General features: G+C 36.8%; 2 protein-coding genes across 3 annotated transcripts; both read right to left on the bottom strand.

Moving 5' to 3' along the window:
- Positions 1–72: 72 nt before the first annotated feature.
- LOC108765666 (obg-like ATPase 1) lies at positions 73–18,618 on the bottom strand. Of its 2 annotated transcripts, none has more exons than XM_018514487.1 (11): positions 18,309–18,478; positions 15,031–15,212; positions 9,647–9,707; positions 7,224–7,351; positions 5,390–5,565; positions 3,003–3,080; positions 2,515–2,612; positions 2,301–2,441; positions 842–938; positions 459–581; positions 73–372 (listed from the first exon to the last, which is right to left on the bottom strand). In XM_018514487.1, the coding sequence occupies exons 2-11, from the start codon at positions 15,209–15,211 to the stop codon at positions 262–264; spliced, it is 1,194 nt and encodes a 397-aa protein (XP_018369989.1). In that variant the 5' UTR covers position 15,212; positions 18,309–18,478; the 3' UTR covers positions 73–261. The 2 variants fall into 2 exon arrangements, with proteins under 2 accessions (XP_018369989.1, XP_018369988.1); XM_018514486.1 differs by lacking the exon at positions 18,309–18,478 and adding an exon at positions 18,509–18,618 and having other exon boundaries at positions 74–372.
- LOC108765657 (adenylate kinase 9-like) lies at positions 10,133–14,316 on the bottom strand. Its single transcript, XM_018514469.1, has one exon. It carries the CDS (start codon positions 14,314–14,316, stop codon positions 10,297–10,299), a length of 4,020 nt encoding a protein of 1,339 aa, XP_018369971.1. The 3' UTR covers positions 10,133–10,296.
- Positions 18,619–20,382: the final 1,764 nt, after the last annotated feature.

The following is a 20,382-nucleotide window of genomic DNA, read 5'->3' as shown; positions in this document are numbered from 1 at the left end:
TATTCCAATACAACGTTTTTTTTTTTGCAAACGCATCATGAGCACGATTAATTTTTATAGATTCCGTGGAATCAAAATATAAAAATAATTATCATTATCGATCATCACATTAGCGTGTATACATGCTTATCGTGAATGAAAAAGTCAGGGAGGATCGGGAAGCGAGTTGGATTGATTAACGCGAGGATGATGCATGCAACAGGATAACAGAATCATGTTGATGTACAGATGGACCAGCAACAACATGAGAAACGCGTGCCATCACTTCTTCTTCGCGTCTTTTAATCCAGCGCCTGCGTTGAATTTGAAGAAAATAATATCGCCATCCTCGACTACATAATTACGTCCTTGCTGTCTGTACTTTCCGGCGGCCTAACAACAAAATAAAACGTATGTAAAAGTAGGAAATGTGTGTCACATATCGTTTAATATAAAAATTATAATTATAATTCAAATACTTTTACTGCTGCTTCCGAGCCCTCGTTCTTGAAATCTTCGAATTTCATCACTTCTGCCATGATAAATCCTTTTTCAAAATCTGTATGTATTTTTCCCGCAGCTTGAGGCGCTTTTGTACCTTTCTGTAAAACATAAAAAAACATATTTCTATATTATAAACATTAAAATGCATTAATAAACGGTAAATTAATAAAAATAAAATTTATGCTAGTTACGTTAGTATAATAAAAGGATAAGAGATATATAAAAAATATATAATACATATTTTTCTTATTATCATTAATGTTATTTAATATATAATTTTTCCATTAATATAATTATGAAATTTTCTAAATGTAAATTAATTTTTATTTAACTTTATTGCTATGAATTCTATATTTACCTGAATTGTCCACGCCTTGACTTCATCGTGACCAGACGTGAAAAAATATTGCAGCTGTAACGCCTTGTATCCTTGTACAATGATTTTATCGAGTGCACTATACAGAGAAAAGAAACGTACAATAAATAAATGTGTTTCTTTACTGAGACTAGGATAGGTGTCTGCTATATACCGAACACGACGAGGTGTAAGTTTCTTACTTTCCGCGAATCACGAAAAAATGAGGCGCGTCCGCGGTCAAAGCGGGAAGTGTCCAAGTTGTGGAATAAGATTGTCTCGGGCCAAATATCGTCTAATAACGGGTTAGCGCAAGTGGAGCCGTCCAACGCGCGGTGGGCCTGACGAAAGTCTGAGAGTTCAAAGAATACACATAAAGCCGAACGACTTAATACCGCAATTTTATCATTTCGACTCCAGTCGGGGACCTATTTCCCGGCGCCCTCAGTTATCTGCGGTCTCGAAATAAAATCATGGTATCTTTCGTCCCTTCGTTTGTATTCCCCGATCATTAGGCAAACTTGGGGAGTATCGTGGACTTTGCCTTCTATTTCCTAACTTACTAGCTGTGAGAGAAAGTTCAGAAAATATTATATAATGAATGTCGCGGGAAATACCAAACGTTCCTCGCTCACCACTATTTCATTTAAATATTTTCCCAACATCCGCCTCTCTTTTTCGCTTATTAAAGTACTTTCTGGCGTATCGAATCGGATTTAATTCAATGTTGTTCAATGCCCTAATTGAGTCTCCGACTCATAATTATAACTGTACCGTACAGCTCGATTAAAATTCATTCTGACAGATAAAAAAAAAAGAGAGAGAGAGAGATCGTGATGCAAGTCTGTATATGCGTATACCACGTACAACGTACCGCCCTGGGGTACGAATGACCCGCTAACCAATCGAATTGCCGAACCCCCGCCGATTACTTCTCGCTCCACCCACCCTCCTCGATTATACCGGCGTGCCCGCGAGGGCGGGAGGGGTTTTTATGCAATTTTGCAAGAATTTGAATAGCCGTTCGTAAAAACATAATGCGCCGCGACCGTGCCGGCTACGGTTTTTATTAGCCGTCCCACGTGGTGAGAGTGGGACAGGGGTCTAGACGCCGAGCCGACCGTGCCCACCATCATTATTACCGTTAGAGAATAACTCGGTGCATAGCTAAATGTGGGAACTCCCCAAACTCGGTCGAAGGAGATGCGTCCGCAGCGCGATTTTACGAACGTCCGACCTTCTTTTCCCTGCAATCTTGCGGCGCTTCGTCGCCAACCGGCAACGAGCGACGCGCGTATGCGAGAACCACACTACCGAATTTCTCTAAGTTTTAAAGGCGGTGGTAAACGACGCGGAGCCCCGAGCCGTACCCCCTTATTTGCGAGCGCGACACAGCAACATTTAGAGGGTAAAAGTAATAATAATCGTTATAACGGACCGGAGGAGGCCGAGAGATACCAACCTGGTGACTTTGTGTTCCTCGAAGTATTTTGCGCGCTCCGCCTCGTCCATATCGAGAATCTTGTTTTCGCAGACGCCGCTGAAAGGAATTAACACCGCGCCCGGATCGTTCTTGTCGACCCATTCTTTTATCTTGATTAACCTGTTACAAAGAATAACGAGAGATATAATGAACTGGGAGAGATACTAGTTCAATCGTCCATTATATCGCATACCATTTGTTCTTCTTGCGTATATAATCCTTTTCCGACAGGTTTACCAAATAGATGATCGGCTTTGACGTAAGAAACAGATACTTGTTCAACACCTCGATCTAAAAATTCATCAAGTGTAAAATTCTTTTAACCTTTCAGTGCTACTCTTAGTATGGCATATCCGATTTTGTTGTTCCTAGATAGTTTTTCGAAATTTTCGTTTACTATATAGAACTTTTTTCATTTTTATTAATAAAGATATACAATATAATTACTTGATATCATTGTATTCCTTAATGAATGGCATTTTGATTGAAAAAAAATTTGTTGCAATATGTTCGCGCGCTTTTATATACATTTTTATAAAAATTATAAGCACACACACAAAGTTGGATTGAATTAATATGCCATACACAGCATGTTACACTCATGATAAAATATAATGGGGGATTGAAGGGTTAAATCACGATAAAACGTATTATATACAAATGTAAAATGTTTAAACTCACATCATTGGCACTCCAATCGGCGAACCTGATGTGTTTTTTCTCGTCCGTCAAGACACCCTTTACTTTTAGAAGCGTATCCTACAACAGATTGAAAAATTCCACTTAATCCCGAAATTCACTCCTGTTGCGTAACGGCCTTATTTCTCGACAATCAAATGTAACGACTTCGACATTCATCGATCTCGCCAGACATTCAGATGCACGAACGTGGGCCATCGAGTAGGATAATTTCGCGATCGAATCGTGATTAGAGGATCGTGCTGGACTAGTCGAGCGCGCGGTCCCATTAGCTTTGCCGAGAGAAAGAGAAAGAAAGAGAGAGAGAGAGAGAAACGACGAAAAGGTAGCTTCGAATTCTCGAAAACTTTTGCCAAATTGCAAAGTCGAGAACGAGGGGAAGATCGGTAATTACCGTGGGTCAATCCGCGGAAGGAGGGTAAATCCGACGATCGACTCGTTCCAGGAAGCCTCGTTTCGCCCGCGTTCTCTTAATTTCCTCGATAATTTCGTAGCTGGCCTGACAAAAGGGGCTGCAACTCGCTAGACGTCTTGCGCCGCGTATGAACATCAAGCGAGGGAAAAACGCAAGAAAATTCCTTAGACTCTCGTGACGAAAAGTAGTTCGGTAAAATCGATTAGACGTAAGATCGATTTCATGTTTACAAATGATTGATATTTTTCGTTATATATAAAAATACGCACCTGCCACATATCAAAGTCGATTTCGTGATTTCGTATATAAATTCATAGAAAAGATCCGGCATGATTCTCATCAGAAATAACTTCTGACAAAATTGACTGATTCTCTGCAACTTTGTTTTATTTTATAGTTATGAAGTGAATGAATGGAACCAAGTTTGTATTATATTATTTTTAAAACGTGTTCTCTTGAAAAAATGCTATTATTTTTCTTCATTCTAATATTTTTAGGATATTTAATTGATTGAAAAACGTAAAAAGTAATCACCAGATACATATAAGATTCATGACACTTTAAACTTTCTATTACCTGTAGAAGGCAGACGGTTTACTTGCATTGTGACAATATTAACTTTTGATCGGAATCACAAAAACATAAACTGTAAAATAAAAAGCAAAGTTACAGCTAATTTCGTCGAAAGAAAAATAAACGGTCGAGTGAATCGAATGTGCGATTACGTGATTTGCATTCTACATGCGATATCACTAGATAGTTTACAGGAAGTGATTTTGCAAGCTACTTACTTACTGTCTATTGTATTTTTATGTTTTGTTAACTATATTCTATTGTATCACATGTCACGTCTATTATTCTGTTAATATGTATTCTTTTCACATAGCTTTGCAATAAACTACATTAAATTAAATTAAATGTATATACAGTACCCTCCATAAGTTTGGGAGCAACCTACGTTTTACAGAAAAGCCCCGAAGAAACATATTTCGTACGAATCGCATTTTAATTAAAATTCCATATTTTAATAGCATGCTATTAAATCTTTAATTGAAAAAAGACGAAATAAAAGTACATACATACATACGTTATAGCGTACGTATGTACTTCATTTCGTCTTTTTTAAATTAAATAATTATTTGCAAATCTGTAAAACGTAGGGTGTTCTCAAACTTATGGAGGGTACTGTAAGTATGTATTTATTTACACATTGATGGAATTACATAGTTGGACGTTATCACCGTTGAATGGTATTTTTCGAAATGTTTCCATTATCCTACGAAACTATCACGACAGTTTAACACAACGTATGTATGCCACTGCATAGCGAAAATGTATAAGTTACACATTGTACGTTATAGTAATGAATGTTATGCCGATAAAGTTTAATCGAGAATATATTCTTTGCTTCTTGTTTTTTTTTATCATTTGTTTATCTCTTGCCTTTTTGCCTTTTATTCTGTTTCTTCGTTTCCTATAGTTCAAGATAAAAGTTGACAAATTTCAGACATATAAAAAACACGTGATAAGAAACACGATTGTTAATAAAACGGTCACAAAGAGGAAAAAAGACCAGAGGTAAAAAGCGAAAAACAGGAAGAGCACTATAAGAGCATTGCAAATTAGGTTTAACTCCGTAATAATGACAAATAAAGACAATGGTTGCATTCAGTAAAAAAAGTTGCTTTGCACACGCACACAACTGTTGTACAATTATTTAATAAATTAGTTTATACATTTAGATCCAATGAGGAACTAAAGGCAAATTCGATCATGTTAAAGAATCTTACAATAGTTACAAAGTTGCTTTTTCCGCTGAACGCAACCATTTTTAGCAGATATAGAATTTCCGTAGAAATTTGCTGCTCTTTTGAAAATCTATTTTTACACGAACAAAGCGTGTTTCTCCATTTAAAGAATCTATTCTACTGAAACGTAATGATCAAATACTCACGTATTCAGGTTTCAGCTTCTTATCATTACCGCGTATCACAAGCTTCTCGAGTTTCTCGAGGTGGACGTTCAAGAATTCCACGTCCTTCAGTCGTAACTCTTCGCTAATGATATCAAGGTCTCTTACGGGGTTGACGTCACCCTCCACGTGGGTCACATCGTCGTCCTCGAAGGCACCTAATAAAGTACAAGTAAACAGATCTCTCGCGCCAAGCCAGGAAACGTAATCTCGGAATTGGGGCTGCACTTATGTTCGTACTTATGTAACGCCTCAACACAAGGCTCGCATGTCGACTGTTTAAACGAGCCACCGCCACCGCCATTGCCACGCGAAGATTGCCAGGTTGGTTTAATTGAAAAAATTACCACCTGTCAGCGGCCTGGCAAGGCGTATTAACCAGCAGAACTACCTCGAAATGTTATTTTCAGTACGAGAATATAATATATATCTAACGATCATTCTCTCAAAGGAATCAGCAGTCGTTTAATGAATTATTACGTGTTGTACATTATCGCGATGTAAAGTACAACATAGATCTTGTGGCTTTCGTAGGTATGAGAAATATCGCATGCCGTTAATTTTATTGACAATTATGTGTCTCTTCATGAACATTATGACAAATTTATTTTTCCACTTGGTAATATTTACATTCTACGGGGAAATACTGTAGTAATGACTACAACAAGTTTTTGTTATGTACTGGAATGTACTGATATTATAACGGAAAATATGATATTTTTATTCAAGGATGTTTTATGTTTTATGAATAAGAGACTTATTCAAATATCGTAAAAATATCGTAATATATACAATTTCAAGCGATTGAATTCCATCAAAAAGAAGTTTTACAACATGAGTACAGTGATTTTATATAAACTGTTTTATCATGCAGTTAAAAGTTACAATATCAACGCAGTAATTTTTTAGATAAAAATTTAATTAATTGTGTCATTATATTTAAAAATTTTTATACATATAACAATTTAAAATATCTACATAATTTGTCGCAATGTGCATTGTAATTTTATTAATGTGATTAATCGAAATGCATATATATAATTGATTATCAATCATTATAGTAATAAAACTAATAAATACTTTGTCATTATATTTTAGTTTAACAACATACTCAAAAGGAGATATAATAATTTATATTATTTTCCCTACATATTTTGATTATGATAAATATTTAAAAATTATATGTTACTTACACAGATGTTTGCTAATCAATTAAGTTCTTCAGTTTCTCAAACAGAGTTTCTTTAAAAATTTGAAATTTTAAAATAGTTAATTAAAGTCCACATTAAATATGCGTTAATAATCAAACATGCGTTCTATAAAAAAAATTGAGATCTTTTAAAATTATATACCTTGTTACTGTAATTTCTTGTTATTTATGTGTGCGATAGACACATCCACAACGGTAGGTGCAAGTTGATCGATCTGGATTATCGCAAGGGACAATAATGTAATGTGTTTCCAAGAAGATAGTTAAACCATCAACACATGTTCGTAATGCCAACAAGGTATACATGTGTGTCGTAAAAATAAGTTTGCAATCGCGATTGCACGATCAACGGGCGCAAAGTAAATATCGCTCGAGATCAATCTCTCGATCTCATCGACAAAAATTTCCTTCTTTCGCCGTAATCGCTATTGTTGCGATTCCGCGTTTGATAAGGTTCTGTGAAAGTATCTTCCTAGCGATTTATTTATTTATTGCGCATGTCAGTGCGAAACGATTAAAATGTTATTAATAACGGAAACAAAAATAAATAAATATTGGAACAAAGGTAGTAACAAACGGCGACATTTTCAATGGTAGCATACTTACGACAGAGATGAAAAATGCCATCGCAAGCTCCGATGTGTGAGAGAAAACTGTTTCCTAAACCTTGTCCCTCGGAGGCACCTTTCACCAGTCCAGCAATATCCATTACGTGCAAGAAGGCTGGAACTTTACTGGAAATCCGAATTTCTAATTACTATTATCAGATAAAGATAAATGTCGAGAACAGCATAAAAATGCATCCTTTTAATCATAGTTATAATCATAGTTATTAGCTATAAATTCGTCAAAGTCTAGTCCTATATTTATCAATAAATAACTGTAATTTCGATTTAATTTACTCTTTATTGTGTCATTACATTTCAAAATTTTAATCTATCTATAACACGGCTTCAAATATCTGTATAACTTTTTGCAATGTGCATCATAATTTATTTGTTAATTCAGAAAAAAAACGCGGTCTTGAAATACTACCCCATGTAGATTATACCTACTTCAACTTGTGCCCGTTTTTATCAGTGTAGATTAATTTTAATTTAACTTTCTGTTTATCTTTTTCTAATTCTTAGAACTAGAAATTCTAATTCTTAAAACTAGAAGTTCTAAGAATTAGAAAAAGATAAAAAGTAAGTTAAATCAAGATTAAAATTAATCTATATTGGTAGAAACGGGCATAAATCGAAATGGTGTGTTACACGGGGATAGTATTTCGAGAACGCAGCTTGTCGCGTACGCTGATTTCAACGGAGGTCATTGATGATCGCGAATTAAAGGTCGAAGGCATTTACCGCGTGATGCACGCGCGCAGAATGGAAATAGGGGAGGGACGACAGTGACAACGAGGTGTATTTAAATGCTAATGCCAACGGGCTCATTAAACAATTAGCCTTTGAAGGGAGGCGTCGGTGAAAGTGGACGAACTGATGAACAGAGACGGAGGGGGGAGGGATGGTGTATTAGCCGGCTTTCATCACGGATCGTCGAATCATCCGACACGTGCCGACAGTCGGGGTTGTCCGATACATAGACGATGAGGACGTAACGATAATAGGGTGGACTAGAGGGCCCCGATGAATCGGCCGCTCTTTGATCCGACGCTGTTTCGCATTTTCAATGCTTCGATTCCTATCGAATCTGGCGCAAGACAAGCGCGTTTCACATTTAGGCATCAGCTCAGTATGAAACCGAGCGAGGAGAAAGCGTAGATAGCTTATCCAAAAGGAACATCATATTATTGAAATATAGTCAGGAACTTTCGTAAACTTCGTCCGCACCTTCGTAAATAAATTTATAATTAAAGACATTTTATTTTTAATATTTTAATAAAGTAATCCAAACTTCGAAACAAATTTATTTAAAATATAAATGGATCTATACGGAAAAAATTTTATATTAAGTTTTAATATAATTTTAAATTACACTTTACTATGTCTTGAATTTTCGTATGGACCCTCACAACATAATTCCAACTTAACTTTTACTATGGTAATACTAATTTTTATCACATAAATAAAGTAATTATTATGTTAAGCTATATTCTAACATAAAAACAATTAATTTTTACTATGGTACGCAAACAAAATTTGCTAGGTATATATTTTTTACTTATCTTTACTCTTTACAATACTAACTTTCACTCAACAAGATTTGATTTTGTAATAAAAAATTTTACTATAAAATTTGCTATAAAAAAAGTATAAAAATTACGTTGTATTATTGTTTTTAAAAAAATGATTATAGCATTTAAACTTATGATTTACATGAAGACCGCAGCTACTACCACATTATAGTAATTTTAAATATAAAATTTTTTCCGTGTATAAAATATTCCATAACAATTCAAATTGTCCATATTTCTCTATTAATAAGAAAGTCTTTTCTTTTGACCACTCCATCGGGACCATTCACGTCGGGAATGCAAACTGAGAAAAGTGCGTTGATGTTAATGGCGGCGTTTGAACACCGTTCACACTGTATGCTGTCTTCTTTGCAACGACATTCGCGACATTTTGTTATATAAGGGCCATGGCACACAAAAAAACTTAAACAGTAAAGAAATCAACATGTTGGATTGGCTACTGCTTACGGTCTCTAATTTGATTGGCCAATTCGCTTACTGCTTAAGTTTTTTGTATGCCATGGCACTAAGTCTGTACCCGGCTTTAAGATTGCCACATCACGTGCTGAAGCGAATAAAGAAACGTAACGTCGACGAACGAGGACGTTTCACGTTTCGTAGACGAATTTAGACCAATCTGCATTGCAGATCGCCCCTCGCTCCCTTCCAACTCCCTCGTCTTTCTCCAGGAATAAAAGTGAACAAGTATGGAAATGTCCCCCGTTATTCCGACTCGTTTCCCTTCACGAGGGTGCATCTTTACTCGGCACTATATGCTTCCATTCTGTTGTACACATTTACCCTACGTTACGTTCAATGTACTTTAGGAACATTTCTCGCTGTTTCTTACCTAGCCGGTTTAAAATATTCGCAGAGGTAGTCGTATCTCGCGTCAGGCACCGGAACGCGACGTGCTGAAAAAAAGAATTGAATAGCTTGAATTCTTGACGATGTAAAAATGATTAACTCTGTGAAGCTGACGGTGGATCTATTGAACTCACTCAATAATAAATCTTTTTATTAAAAATGGCAAACAATTCAATTTTCAGTATGTTTATTGAGAGAAAAAAATAGTTGCCATATTGCTATAATTTAAATATAATTGTTTGAGACATATGTATTTATAGTTTATAGTATATTGTTTTAACCACTATAGTATAGTCGATTGTGCTGTTAAATAATTAATATACACTGCTTCAAAATCTGTAGTTTTTTCTTAATATATTTTTTAGTTATTATTACAATACTAATGCTCGAGAATAAAAAAATCCATATCATCGTCAATATTCTAAATCAATCTATTAATATTAACTATGATTAGTAAGTTTGTTGGTACTGACAATATTATTAACTAAAGTCAGTATTACAGATCCAGTGTCAATAACTGTTATAAATTTTGGCGTCAGCTTCGAAGAGTTAACAATGTTTCATAGATCATATACTCATAACTTATTGTTAAATAAACGTGTCCATGCAACGTATAAGGAATATTTAACAGGATTATTTTGGTACAGATACATATGGATTAGTCTTTTTCATGGTGTCAGTAACGATCTCTACAATTCTGTTTCGTCCATCGAGTCGCTTGCACGCGGTCTTGTAAATATCCATCTCGGTCAAGTTTTCGGTCACGTTGTGCGTCTTCAAGTAAACGCCGATGTAAATCGCGGCGCTGACAGCCGCCGACAAGCCGAATATCTTTGGACGTCGGGCGCCGACCAGAGTTACAGCTTTGACCAACATTTTCGCCACTGTTTGCTCCAGGAAAGCCACGTCCGACAAACGTTGCTCTTCGATCGGCGGAAGTTCGCGAGGAAACGCAATATCCATTTCAGAGTATTTATTGTGCTGCGCGAGAAACTTTTCGCGACATTCTTCGCTGCAGAAGAGATATACTTTATCCTTAAGGATGGCACCCAAATCGACTTTGCCTGGTGTTAGCTTGCGATTCGGCAGGCTGTCGACATAAGTTACCAGACACAGCCCGCCGACCTGGAGACGTTGAGCCCAACAAGCATGCTCCACGTCGACTGTCTCCTGCAACATCCGAGGTCGTTCATCGACAAGAGACGCAGTAACAGGTGAAAGGTAATACAATGGATCTTTAACGAAGGCGTTTATATGTTGCGGACAAATCCAATAAAAATATTCCCTAAATTGGACCATTCCTTGACTGGTTACAAATTGGCCAGAAGTTTTCAAGATGTTTTCGCGAAACAAGCAAACGGGACAGTACGATTCGTATCGACTCTGAAGCAATCGAAACTCGTACGGTAATACGCACATTTGCTTCAAACTGTGAACCTTATCCAAGTTTGCCTCATAAAAGTAAAGCATGATATTAGTAAATCGTGAGCATACCGCGTGATCTACGCGAGTCCACACATGCCACTTACTCTTAGTAGCATTCAATTCGATTACGTTCTGCCAGAGCCTTTTTAGCCAGTCTCGAAAACTCGCTTGGCCCGTTTGCCAATCCTTGTAACGTCGCGACAGAAAACTGGCGGAGAAATTCAATGGACTTCTGGTATCATCATTATCCCAAGACAGACACTCGAGGCAGAACTCTATATCCGCTTTGAAATCAAGCACAATCATTGGCTGTATTCCTAAAACAACTAGTTGCTCGGTTTCCTTACGATTTGATGGACAATCATCCAGAATATAACCTTGAGTTACAGCGCGTGTTCCTATAGATAACATTTCGATGGCACGTGCTACAGATTCGATCGAAGCAGCCTGACCAGCTCGAAGTTGGTCTTCGATGATACGCGCCGACTCGGTCCAAGGATAGTATTTCAATATGTGGCGCAACGCCTTGCCGCGAGTGATTACCTTCAAGCCATATGTTTTTGAGAAACGATTCGCCAAAGTTGTTTTTCCGCATTTCGGCGGTCCGATGATGGAAATTCGAAGCGGAAGAAGCGGCGGATGGACATCTTGCACGAGATACTTCGACGGATTATTTAGAAATGCCGAGAGCGCTTCTTCGCCCGCAAGGAAATAAATATATGGGCGGTACACAACTGGAAAAATCTGACCACGAGTTTTCATCGGCAGAAACATTTGAATTGATATCGTATTGGTGTAGAGTTGCACGGGACACCATCGACCGAAGGAACTGAGGAAATAGTAACCACAATCGAGAAGTCGTTCGGCTGTGACAATATCGATGGTGCACGTGAGATTTTTTTCTTCCTTTTCTTCAATATTTTTATCAGCTAAATTTGCTTCGTTTTCGACTGCTGTTTCGGTCAATATTTCATTCTCTTTATTTTTTTTTTCGACATTCCTAGCAATAGTTGCAAAATCGAAACGAAATTTAATATGATTTATCGCATATTCCATTATATCTTCGATATTCGCGAGATTACACTTTATTATATTTCCTTTAAATTCAGAAATTTGTTCCTCGAATTTCGTCCACTCCGATTCGAATTGCGTTAAATGTTCAAGATATTCCCATTCTGCATCTTCATGTAATACTATTTGTTCTTCATAATCTGCCTCTTCATTTGTAGAATCATCAAGATGAGAAAAAGTGCGAAATTTATTCAATAAGTAGATATACGGCTCTTCTTCAAACAAAACGATAACGTCTTCAAAAATGATGTTAGCTTCGTCAACAATTTTTCGCCAAACTTCGACATCTATGCACATTCCATCGATAACATATCCACCATCTCTTCGAAGCTCCTCTTCTAACTTTTCATCTGGTATTCGCTTGATGTTCTGTATAATAATATCAGCCTTTTCATCAACCGATATGTCGATAGGCTTCAGCGAGACTTGTTCTACATTTGAATCGTTCTTATAAAACTCTTGAATTGCATACTTTTCGCGTTGTTTAACTAATTCTTTTATAATCTTATCAACATTTATCACGGCTCCGCCGAAAACCTCCGCCAATCTTATGCTAAATTCTGATTTACCAGCGTATTTTGGCCCAAACACTGCTATCTTGCAGGTTGGCCGCGGATTCGGTGGTAATAAAAAAGTTCTCGGATTTTCGATGAACAAATTTGTAGCTCCTTGAGAAGAGAGAAAAAAGATCATGTCCAAGAATCGCACCGCGTGCTTCGGGAGTCCCTTAACGGTTCGTCCTTGTGCTAACTCGACAGGGCAGTAAAACTTCCACGCGGAAAGTCTCCAGGGGAATCTGAGAGATACAACTTCTTTTAGTCTTAAATTCTCGAAAGCCTCTTTAGCAGATTCTTTTGCGAGCTCATCGCTCAAGTTCATTTCTGAAGATGTTCCAAGAAAACGTGCGTTATTCTGTTCGATCATTCCTTTTGGAAGAATCGATGGCAGTAATGCCAAAGTACGCAAACGCGTTTTGAGTATGTGAAGTATTCGTCGCACGGAGCTACGGCCATCCACGCGGACTACATGCTGGGGATTATGGGCGAGAATCCATTTATCGATTACTGGCAACGCCAAACGTTCGTAAAGATCACACTGTGTCTTAACATTGCGTGTTATGTCAGATATTAGTTTCACCAATCTTTGATCATTTACGGCCAATTGTTTGTTTGTAATTTGGAAGAAATCAAACGAGGTGTCCGATTCGTCGTGTTCGGATTCGGATAGTTGCATCACGAATTCGTTTTCATCAAAAATATCGCCTGTCAGATAGTTTATGCGCCGCCGCGCGCACTTACTAGCAACATCTTGCTTCGGACACATAAGATAAATAATTATCAAAGGTTTTCTTGGCCATATGGTAAATATTTCGTCGATCTGTCGAGGGACGTCTTGTTCGTAATCAAATTGCATCTTACAACCTAAACTATCGAAGCGATCTTTATGTGTCTCGTGCGGTTCAATCGTCGTATTTTCGCAAAATTCTGGGTAAATGTCATCTATATTCAAAACAGGACTGGAACATGATGGATAATTAAAGCTTACATCGTTAGAGATAAACGGTAAACAGCCAATGACGTAACCTCTGTGTTTGACATCCCTTGTCCTGACTCTGCAACGTATCAAGTTCATAAGAATTTCCGGTCCTACAGATCTACCGAGCCGCAAAATTCTTTCCAAGTATTGGCCTTGGTCAGTACCAGCATCGATCTCTTTTTGAATTAGCGACGTGGGCGAAAGTAAAACACAGTTCCAAGTATCGGCTATCGCCGATGCAATGTTGGCATGATCTAATCCAGGTTTCCCAAAAATAACGAAACTCGGTGGATCGGTTCTAAGATAATGATTTACAGCTTCGTCTTTCGAATAAAGATCCTGATTTGTAAAGTGTTCTTTGCGAGATACAGGTTGTGGTAAAAGCTTTTCCTTTTCAAAAAACTTAGAAGCGGTGACAATCCTTTTCATCGGATGTACATCCTCAGCAAAAGCGTAATATAAATTAGCCTTTGGATATACAATTGAGGAGGATACATGTGCAGAAATCTTTTGAGAATCTTCAATTAATTGTAGAAAGCCTCTTTTTTTCTTAAACGATTCATCAATAAAAACTCTTTCAGCATGATTCTCCCTGGGCTTTTCTAAACGTCTGTCACACATTTTTGTGTAATTAAAGTAACTTATATCGACGATTTTAATTTCAGTTCAATGTTTGTCACATAGCTGTATATGCAAGTAAGGTTAAACAAACGAAGTCGAAATGATTTATATATGAGCTGTTTAAATTACCATTTTGCTTCATAAGATAAAGCGAGTTTTTAAATTCATCAATTACATTACGTGTTTTTAAATTCATCAAATCGCATTATGTGCACATGCAGATTACAGAGTCAAATTGCATTTGTGCATAATGCAATTGATCCATCGATGAAAAAACTCGCCTAAAGTATAATTTAAAATGGGGAATTCCAAGTTGATTATAATTATTAACTTTAATCGATATTCGCAATTCCAGTCCGCACATTTTCTTCAACATACATTGTGAAAAATTGTTTAAAATAAATGCTTTCCACAATTTTATATAAGTTCCAATTATATAATCTTGTTTCTAAAATTTTTACTTTTAAAATGAAAAAGAAATTATTCAATTACGTTAACTTTAAGCAAAGATACGTTAATTTACAGTAGACTAAATCTGCAAATATCAATTAATGAGGATTAATAAGATGAAAAAAATAGTTATCAATAGACAACTTAATTATATTTTAGCAATATAATAACGTTGTAGAGACAGGAAAGAAGGATTGAGGATATTCGAGGCTTAAATTCTAATAATTTCGTTTAAAATTCACACAAGTACATCAAGATACTTATTTTCATTGGGATCGATGGTGCAGAAGGGGAAATTCTCGGCCGCTGCTTGGCTCTTGGTGAGAACGTTGAAGAAAGTCGATTTTCCTACATTCGGAATCCCGACTATGCCCATTTTTAAATTAGTACCAACGCGACCGATAAGTGGCTTTCGCTCGGGTTCCTCGGGCTTCTTCGGAGCCATGCTGGACATACAAGACGTTAATTAATATGCCATCGGTACCCAAATTTTACAGCCGATGTTCTCTGTAAAATTTTGTGGAACGAGTGCCGCGTGCGAGGCATGGTACGCGCGGAGCATAATTGGCTAACAGCCGACAAGACAGTAACTTGGTCTGTCGCGTCGTAGACGTAGGATGCCCGAGGGTGCGCGTCGTCGATATACTGGCATCAACTGGCATCCCCCGAAATACTTAAGCGCGGCTGCGATATTTCGTGCGTGCGTGCGTGCGTGCGTGCGCCGCCCGGAGCGGAACTCGCAACTCGCAACTCGCAAGCAAGGAATCCGTTCCCCGGCATCGTTCTCTCGGAGCGCTCGCGGTGACTAATTATATTAATGCGGACGGCACATCGCGAGCGATTGCTGTATTTACCGCGAGATTGAGGCTCCCCCGTCCCGCCGGTATACAAGCGGGCCGCCGCGCTGTATCAAAGACCGAGGGAGGGCTGCGCGGGAGGAGGAATATGGCCGGGCGAGCGGGGGGACCTGGGATTACTGGGCACCAAAGCCGCGAATCACCGGCATCACGCCGAGAATCCGCAACCGCGCCCGAGGCCGCCAATCCGCCACCGTCTTCGCGGTTCCTGTTCCTCCTCTCTCCCCCACGCCTCGCCATCTTCCTCTCTTTCCACCCCTAGCGGTCTGCCTCTCCTCCCTGCCTCATCCCCCTTCGCCGTACTCGCGCGTTTCAACGCGAAACCACGGCGCCTCTCGTCGTTTTTCATCGCGGTCCCGGGGAAATTTGCAAATTACGATAATGGAGGAGCATCTCTCGAAGAAGCGTTCCGCCCGCGATGCTACTCGAGAGCTCAAGAAGAGCCCAGAGCTGCCTTGGCGCCGCGGCGTGACCGCCCCTCCCCTTTTACGACGTCGTCTCGCTTTTGCGGATCGCTAGACGCACACGGTTAATGGGCGATCCCGGAGACGCGCCCGCGCCGCACCACGCCGCCTCTGATCGAGATTGAACCTCTGCCCTCGAGGCCGCTGTTAATCGTGAAAAATCCGCAAAATGCTTTTACCGAGAAAAGACTCTCCTCAAAGAGTTCACATTGATAATGATATGCGAAAAATCATTATCGAGTATCTTAGTGCAAGGAGCTGCAACCTCATATTCCCCATAAACGCACAATATTCTTACAATGTTATATCAATATTATTCATCTTTTTCAATTTTCATATAACATTCGAAGAATATTATGTTTTATAGGGAAAATGCGCTGATGTGCTAGAAATTGATGCGCTAGAAAAATAATAATATTCATCGTTTCTATACAGAAAAAAAAATTTACTTGTTTCAAGTAAACACATTTTCTTGAACTATAATTTATTGATTGAAAGAGTTAATTACTTGCCACAATAAATTTGTTTTTTGTTCCAATAAAATATTATCCTGAAGCAAACAATTTATCAGTGAAGAAAATATTTTATTCTAATAAAAACACAATTACCTGTTGGTAGAAAATTGTTTCATTAAATCTAATAAATGTCATTATTTGAACCTGATTGTTGTTAATAAGAAAACATTTTTCTTAAATTTATGACATGAGTATTAGAAATAGTACATTGGTTACTTTTTATAAAATATAATTTTTATTTCATAAATCAATTTCTTGGTTACCAAAAATATTTATTAGTAACGAGAAAATTGTTTCATAAATTAATTAAATGCCTGCTAGGGACTATTTGAGAAAATTATTTTCTTGAATCAAATAATTTTTTCTTGAAACAAGTAAAATTTTTTTTCCGTGTAAGTAAATGCTGTAAAATTATATCTATTAAATCATATTAATATTTTTGCGTAGGTAAAAAGACAAAATATAATATTGTGTGTGTGTGTGTGCAAAAATTATTAAAATTGTCACTTTCGTATGTCTATTACACATAAAAAAAATCACTTTATTAATATATAAATCACTAAAAACATATTTTTATTAAATATTTTTCAAGTTTGATAAAAGAAATTCCAAACGATTTATATAGGTTCAGAAAAGATATTTTTTTCAGTTAAATTTTTTTTTAAAAGAGAACAAATTCTAGTGCTTAGCAATAAAAAATTAACATTTTCAATTATATTTCTTGTAGTTTGTGTTTATTATCTTATTTAATAAACATAATTCTGCATATTAATAAATATTTATTTTTCGTTAATATTATCATTAAAATTCAAATCATCCGGATAATTTGGATATCTTACTTAATGGGTAATCGAACAACTCGGTAAATTCATTATTTAAATGTTCGATTAATTAATCCGCATGTTTACAGTTCTTGAAACTTTTAACCGATCGTTTTAACATCGCCGCAGTGTATCGAGTAGAGTTCCTGTAATAAGAGTTAAGACAATAGGATAATTTATTTTTAATTAGTAGTATAAATACGATTTTAAATTGAAAGTTTACCCCCTCAGACCTGATTTTATTGGAACTATAAAAATGTTTTTTTAATTGAATTCATGCGTACTTAAACAAGTAATTCATACTAAACAATTAATTTTTTCAAAATTTTGATTATTTTTCCAACATATACATTATTATATGTATGTTATATCTCAGATGACGTTGAAAAAATTAAATAACTTGAACGAATAATATTTTCAAATTTGATGTACATTACGCTGTACAAAGAGTCTGACGGACCCAATACTGTATACATACATATATACATCAACATTTATCAGTTATATATTAACATAGCGGCGGTTTGTCTTAACTCAAATAGTGCGTTTGGGGAGACGCTATTAGCGCTACTTTTGTTATTCCATCTTTGTGTTTATTAGACGTAAAACAATTAGAGTAGAATGAAAGAAATAGCGCTAATATATATATATATATATATAGCGTCTCCCCGAACGCACCTTTATTACAAATAATTCTAGCCTCGAGTTGAAATGCGCGCCTCGCCGCTACGCGTAGCAGCGCCGTTAAACAGTGCTGCTGCATGACGGCCGGTAAGAGAAGCGATTGTCCGCACCGCACTGCAATAACTTAACCTTACCTCGCTACCGGAACGATCGCACGTCGACAGAACGTTATATCCTCGCAAATGAATTTCCACGACTTACAAGCGTTACGTCCATATTCTTCGCGTAGTATCGAAGCACCGCTGCGACGTGCTCGACACCATCTAACTCAGTACACCTGGCGATGTCTGCAATCTCTATCGCATATGCGTTTCCATCGAGTCGTGCCCGCGAATCAAAAACAGCGCGCCCGGCACTCGTTCCACAGGCAGCGTGCATCGCGTGGATCCTTCGAAAGATACCTCGTACGTCCGTTATGCGTTCGCAGTACCAATATCGCAGCACGATGCGTCGAATACGAGAGAGCGGCACGGCACGTAGACGACGTCACGGATTCGACCGGCCCCGCGGGTTACAGAGTTTCCACTTATCCGCTGAAACCGCGCAGTAAATTACCATGCCGCGCGATCGCTCCGTCGATGATGCAGTTTCGGGAAACAGAATCCCAAGATCCCTATTTCCATCTTTGCACGCTCATCTTTTCCCTTTGCGAACGCAACGATTGTTGTGTCTTTACATTAAACGCCAAAAAGAATAAATGGTAATTAATTATATTGTAAATATTGTTAAGTCGTGAAATCTAAATACGCCAATCGAAACTTTAATTTGAGAAGAGATTAGATCGAGTTTTTTTCGATAGAAGTATGCAATGAAGTTTGCCGATCATTAGTTAACAGCGAATTTGATTGGACGCATTCAGCGCACCGATGCACTCACATTAAAGCCGTCGTACACAAAATAACGTAAATATATCTCTAAATAAACATAGAAATCGATTAAATGATAATGAAATACTCGATACATTTATTGTACTATTAGGTAAAATATGTATTTCAATCGAAATATTTACATTTCATTTGTATACTCAAATCAGTGTAGAACGGATTTAATATGCACGCAGTGCGCATTAGCTTCCAAATCCAATTGAATCCGCCATTAGTTTTTTACGCTTGTAACCGCCATTTATCACGTTAATTGTATATCTTTCTGTTTTTCGCGAATTTCAGTCGAGTTTATGTCGATCGCTAGATTAATTATCAGTATAAGAATTTATATGTAACGTTAATGTAAATAAGTTTAAGAAACGTATGAGATAGGTATTCATAATACGTGATTGAATTGTAGCAATTTCCGTGAATTACAAGGTTATGACCACCATTAATCTCGGATCTTCACATCTTCCGCAAGATTTCTCCTGACGTTACATTGTCCTGGCTCATTGCAGTGTGAATCATGAATTGATTATTAGCTAAATTGGTGAGTATATTTATTCATCTTATATTTATAGTACCATTATTCTATTAAGGCACTAATCGAGAAGATACGGTTTTGGCAGGATTAATTTTTAGAAAAATTAATAATGTTCCATTGAGAATTCTATATAAGACAAATATAAAATAAAGCTTGCCAATTGAATTATTTAGTTTGAATCGACAATCGGAATCGGTTTACCACATCAACCATATCTTTTTTCTTTGGCGATATACAAGATTTTCCAAGGTTAAACCACAGCCAATTAGAAATATGAATATATAGGACCTTAAAACAAATAAAAATTTTTCTCTGAAAGTTTGCTCACAAATGTTTTGTTTAAGAAATTTTTTATAAGTTTTAAAACTATAGGAATGAATAATGTTGAAATAATCTAGGCATATCTTCTTTATTGCTTTACAATAATTAAAATGTAATTATTAAATCGTTGGCCGAGATAATATATTTCACAATAAAGTTCCTTACAGATTTTATGATGCATCTAATTAAATTGGAGAAATTATTAATATTTCAGGTTATATTGTGTTGAAAGTATAATCTGCATGCAGTCATACTTATGACTCTTATCTTACGAGATAAATTACATTTACATTTAAAGTACATATGTATGTATTATTTAACTTTGACAATATGTGGCGTTTCTTATATTTTAATTGACGTATTAAATGTTTGAACTAATGACCTCCAGTCCTGAAAAACAAGCATTACATTTATCAGTGAAAGAATGAGTGTCTAATATTATGTAATATGTGTTTGTAATTTTTTTACGCACTTGTATTATTGCTTTGGTTACAACTTACAATGTAAACAAAAGTTTATCAATAACCTTCAATTTTCAAAATAA

This window comes from Trachymyrmex cornetzi, unplaced genomic scaffold (assembly GCF_001594075.2).
Source record: "Trachymyrmex cornetzi isolate Tcor2-1 unplaced genomic scaffold, Tcor1.1 scaffold509, whole genome shotgun sequence".
In the NCBI taxonomy this organism is placed as follows: domain Eukaryota; kingdom Metazoa; phylum Arthropoda; class Insecta; order Hymenoptera; family Formicidae; genus Trachymyrmex; species Trachymyrmex cornetzi.
Note: the sequence above shows the minus strand (reverse complement) of the source record. Positions and strands in the feature narration are given on the sequence as shown.

Excerpts from the sequence above, each read along its gene's own strand:
- LOC108765657 (XM_018514469.1), bottom strand. The coding sequence starts at position 14,316 with ATGTGTGACAGACGTTTAGAAAAGCCCAGGGAGAATCATGCTGAAAGA.
- LOC108765666 (XM_018514486.1), bottom strand. The coding sequence starts at position 15,211 with ATGGCTCCGAAGAAGCCCGAGGAACCCGAGCGAAAGCCACTTATCGGT. Across the intron at positions 7,352-9,646 it reads GAATATTTTAAACCGGCTAG|TAAAGTTCCAGCCTTCTTGC; the intron begins GTAAGAAACAGC and ends TCGGATTTCCAG. Across the intron at positions 373-458 it reads GCTCGGAAGCAGCAGTAAAA|GCCGCCGGAAAGTACAGACA; the intron begins GTATTTGAATTA and ends TTTTGTTGTTAG.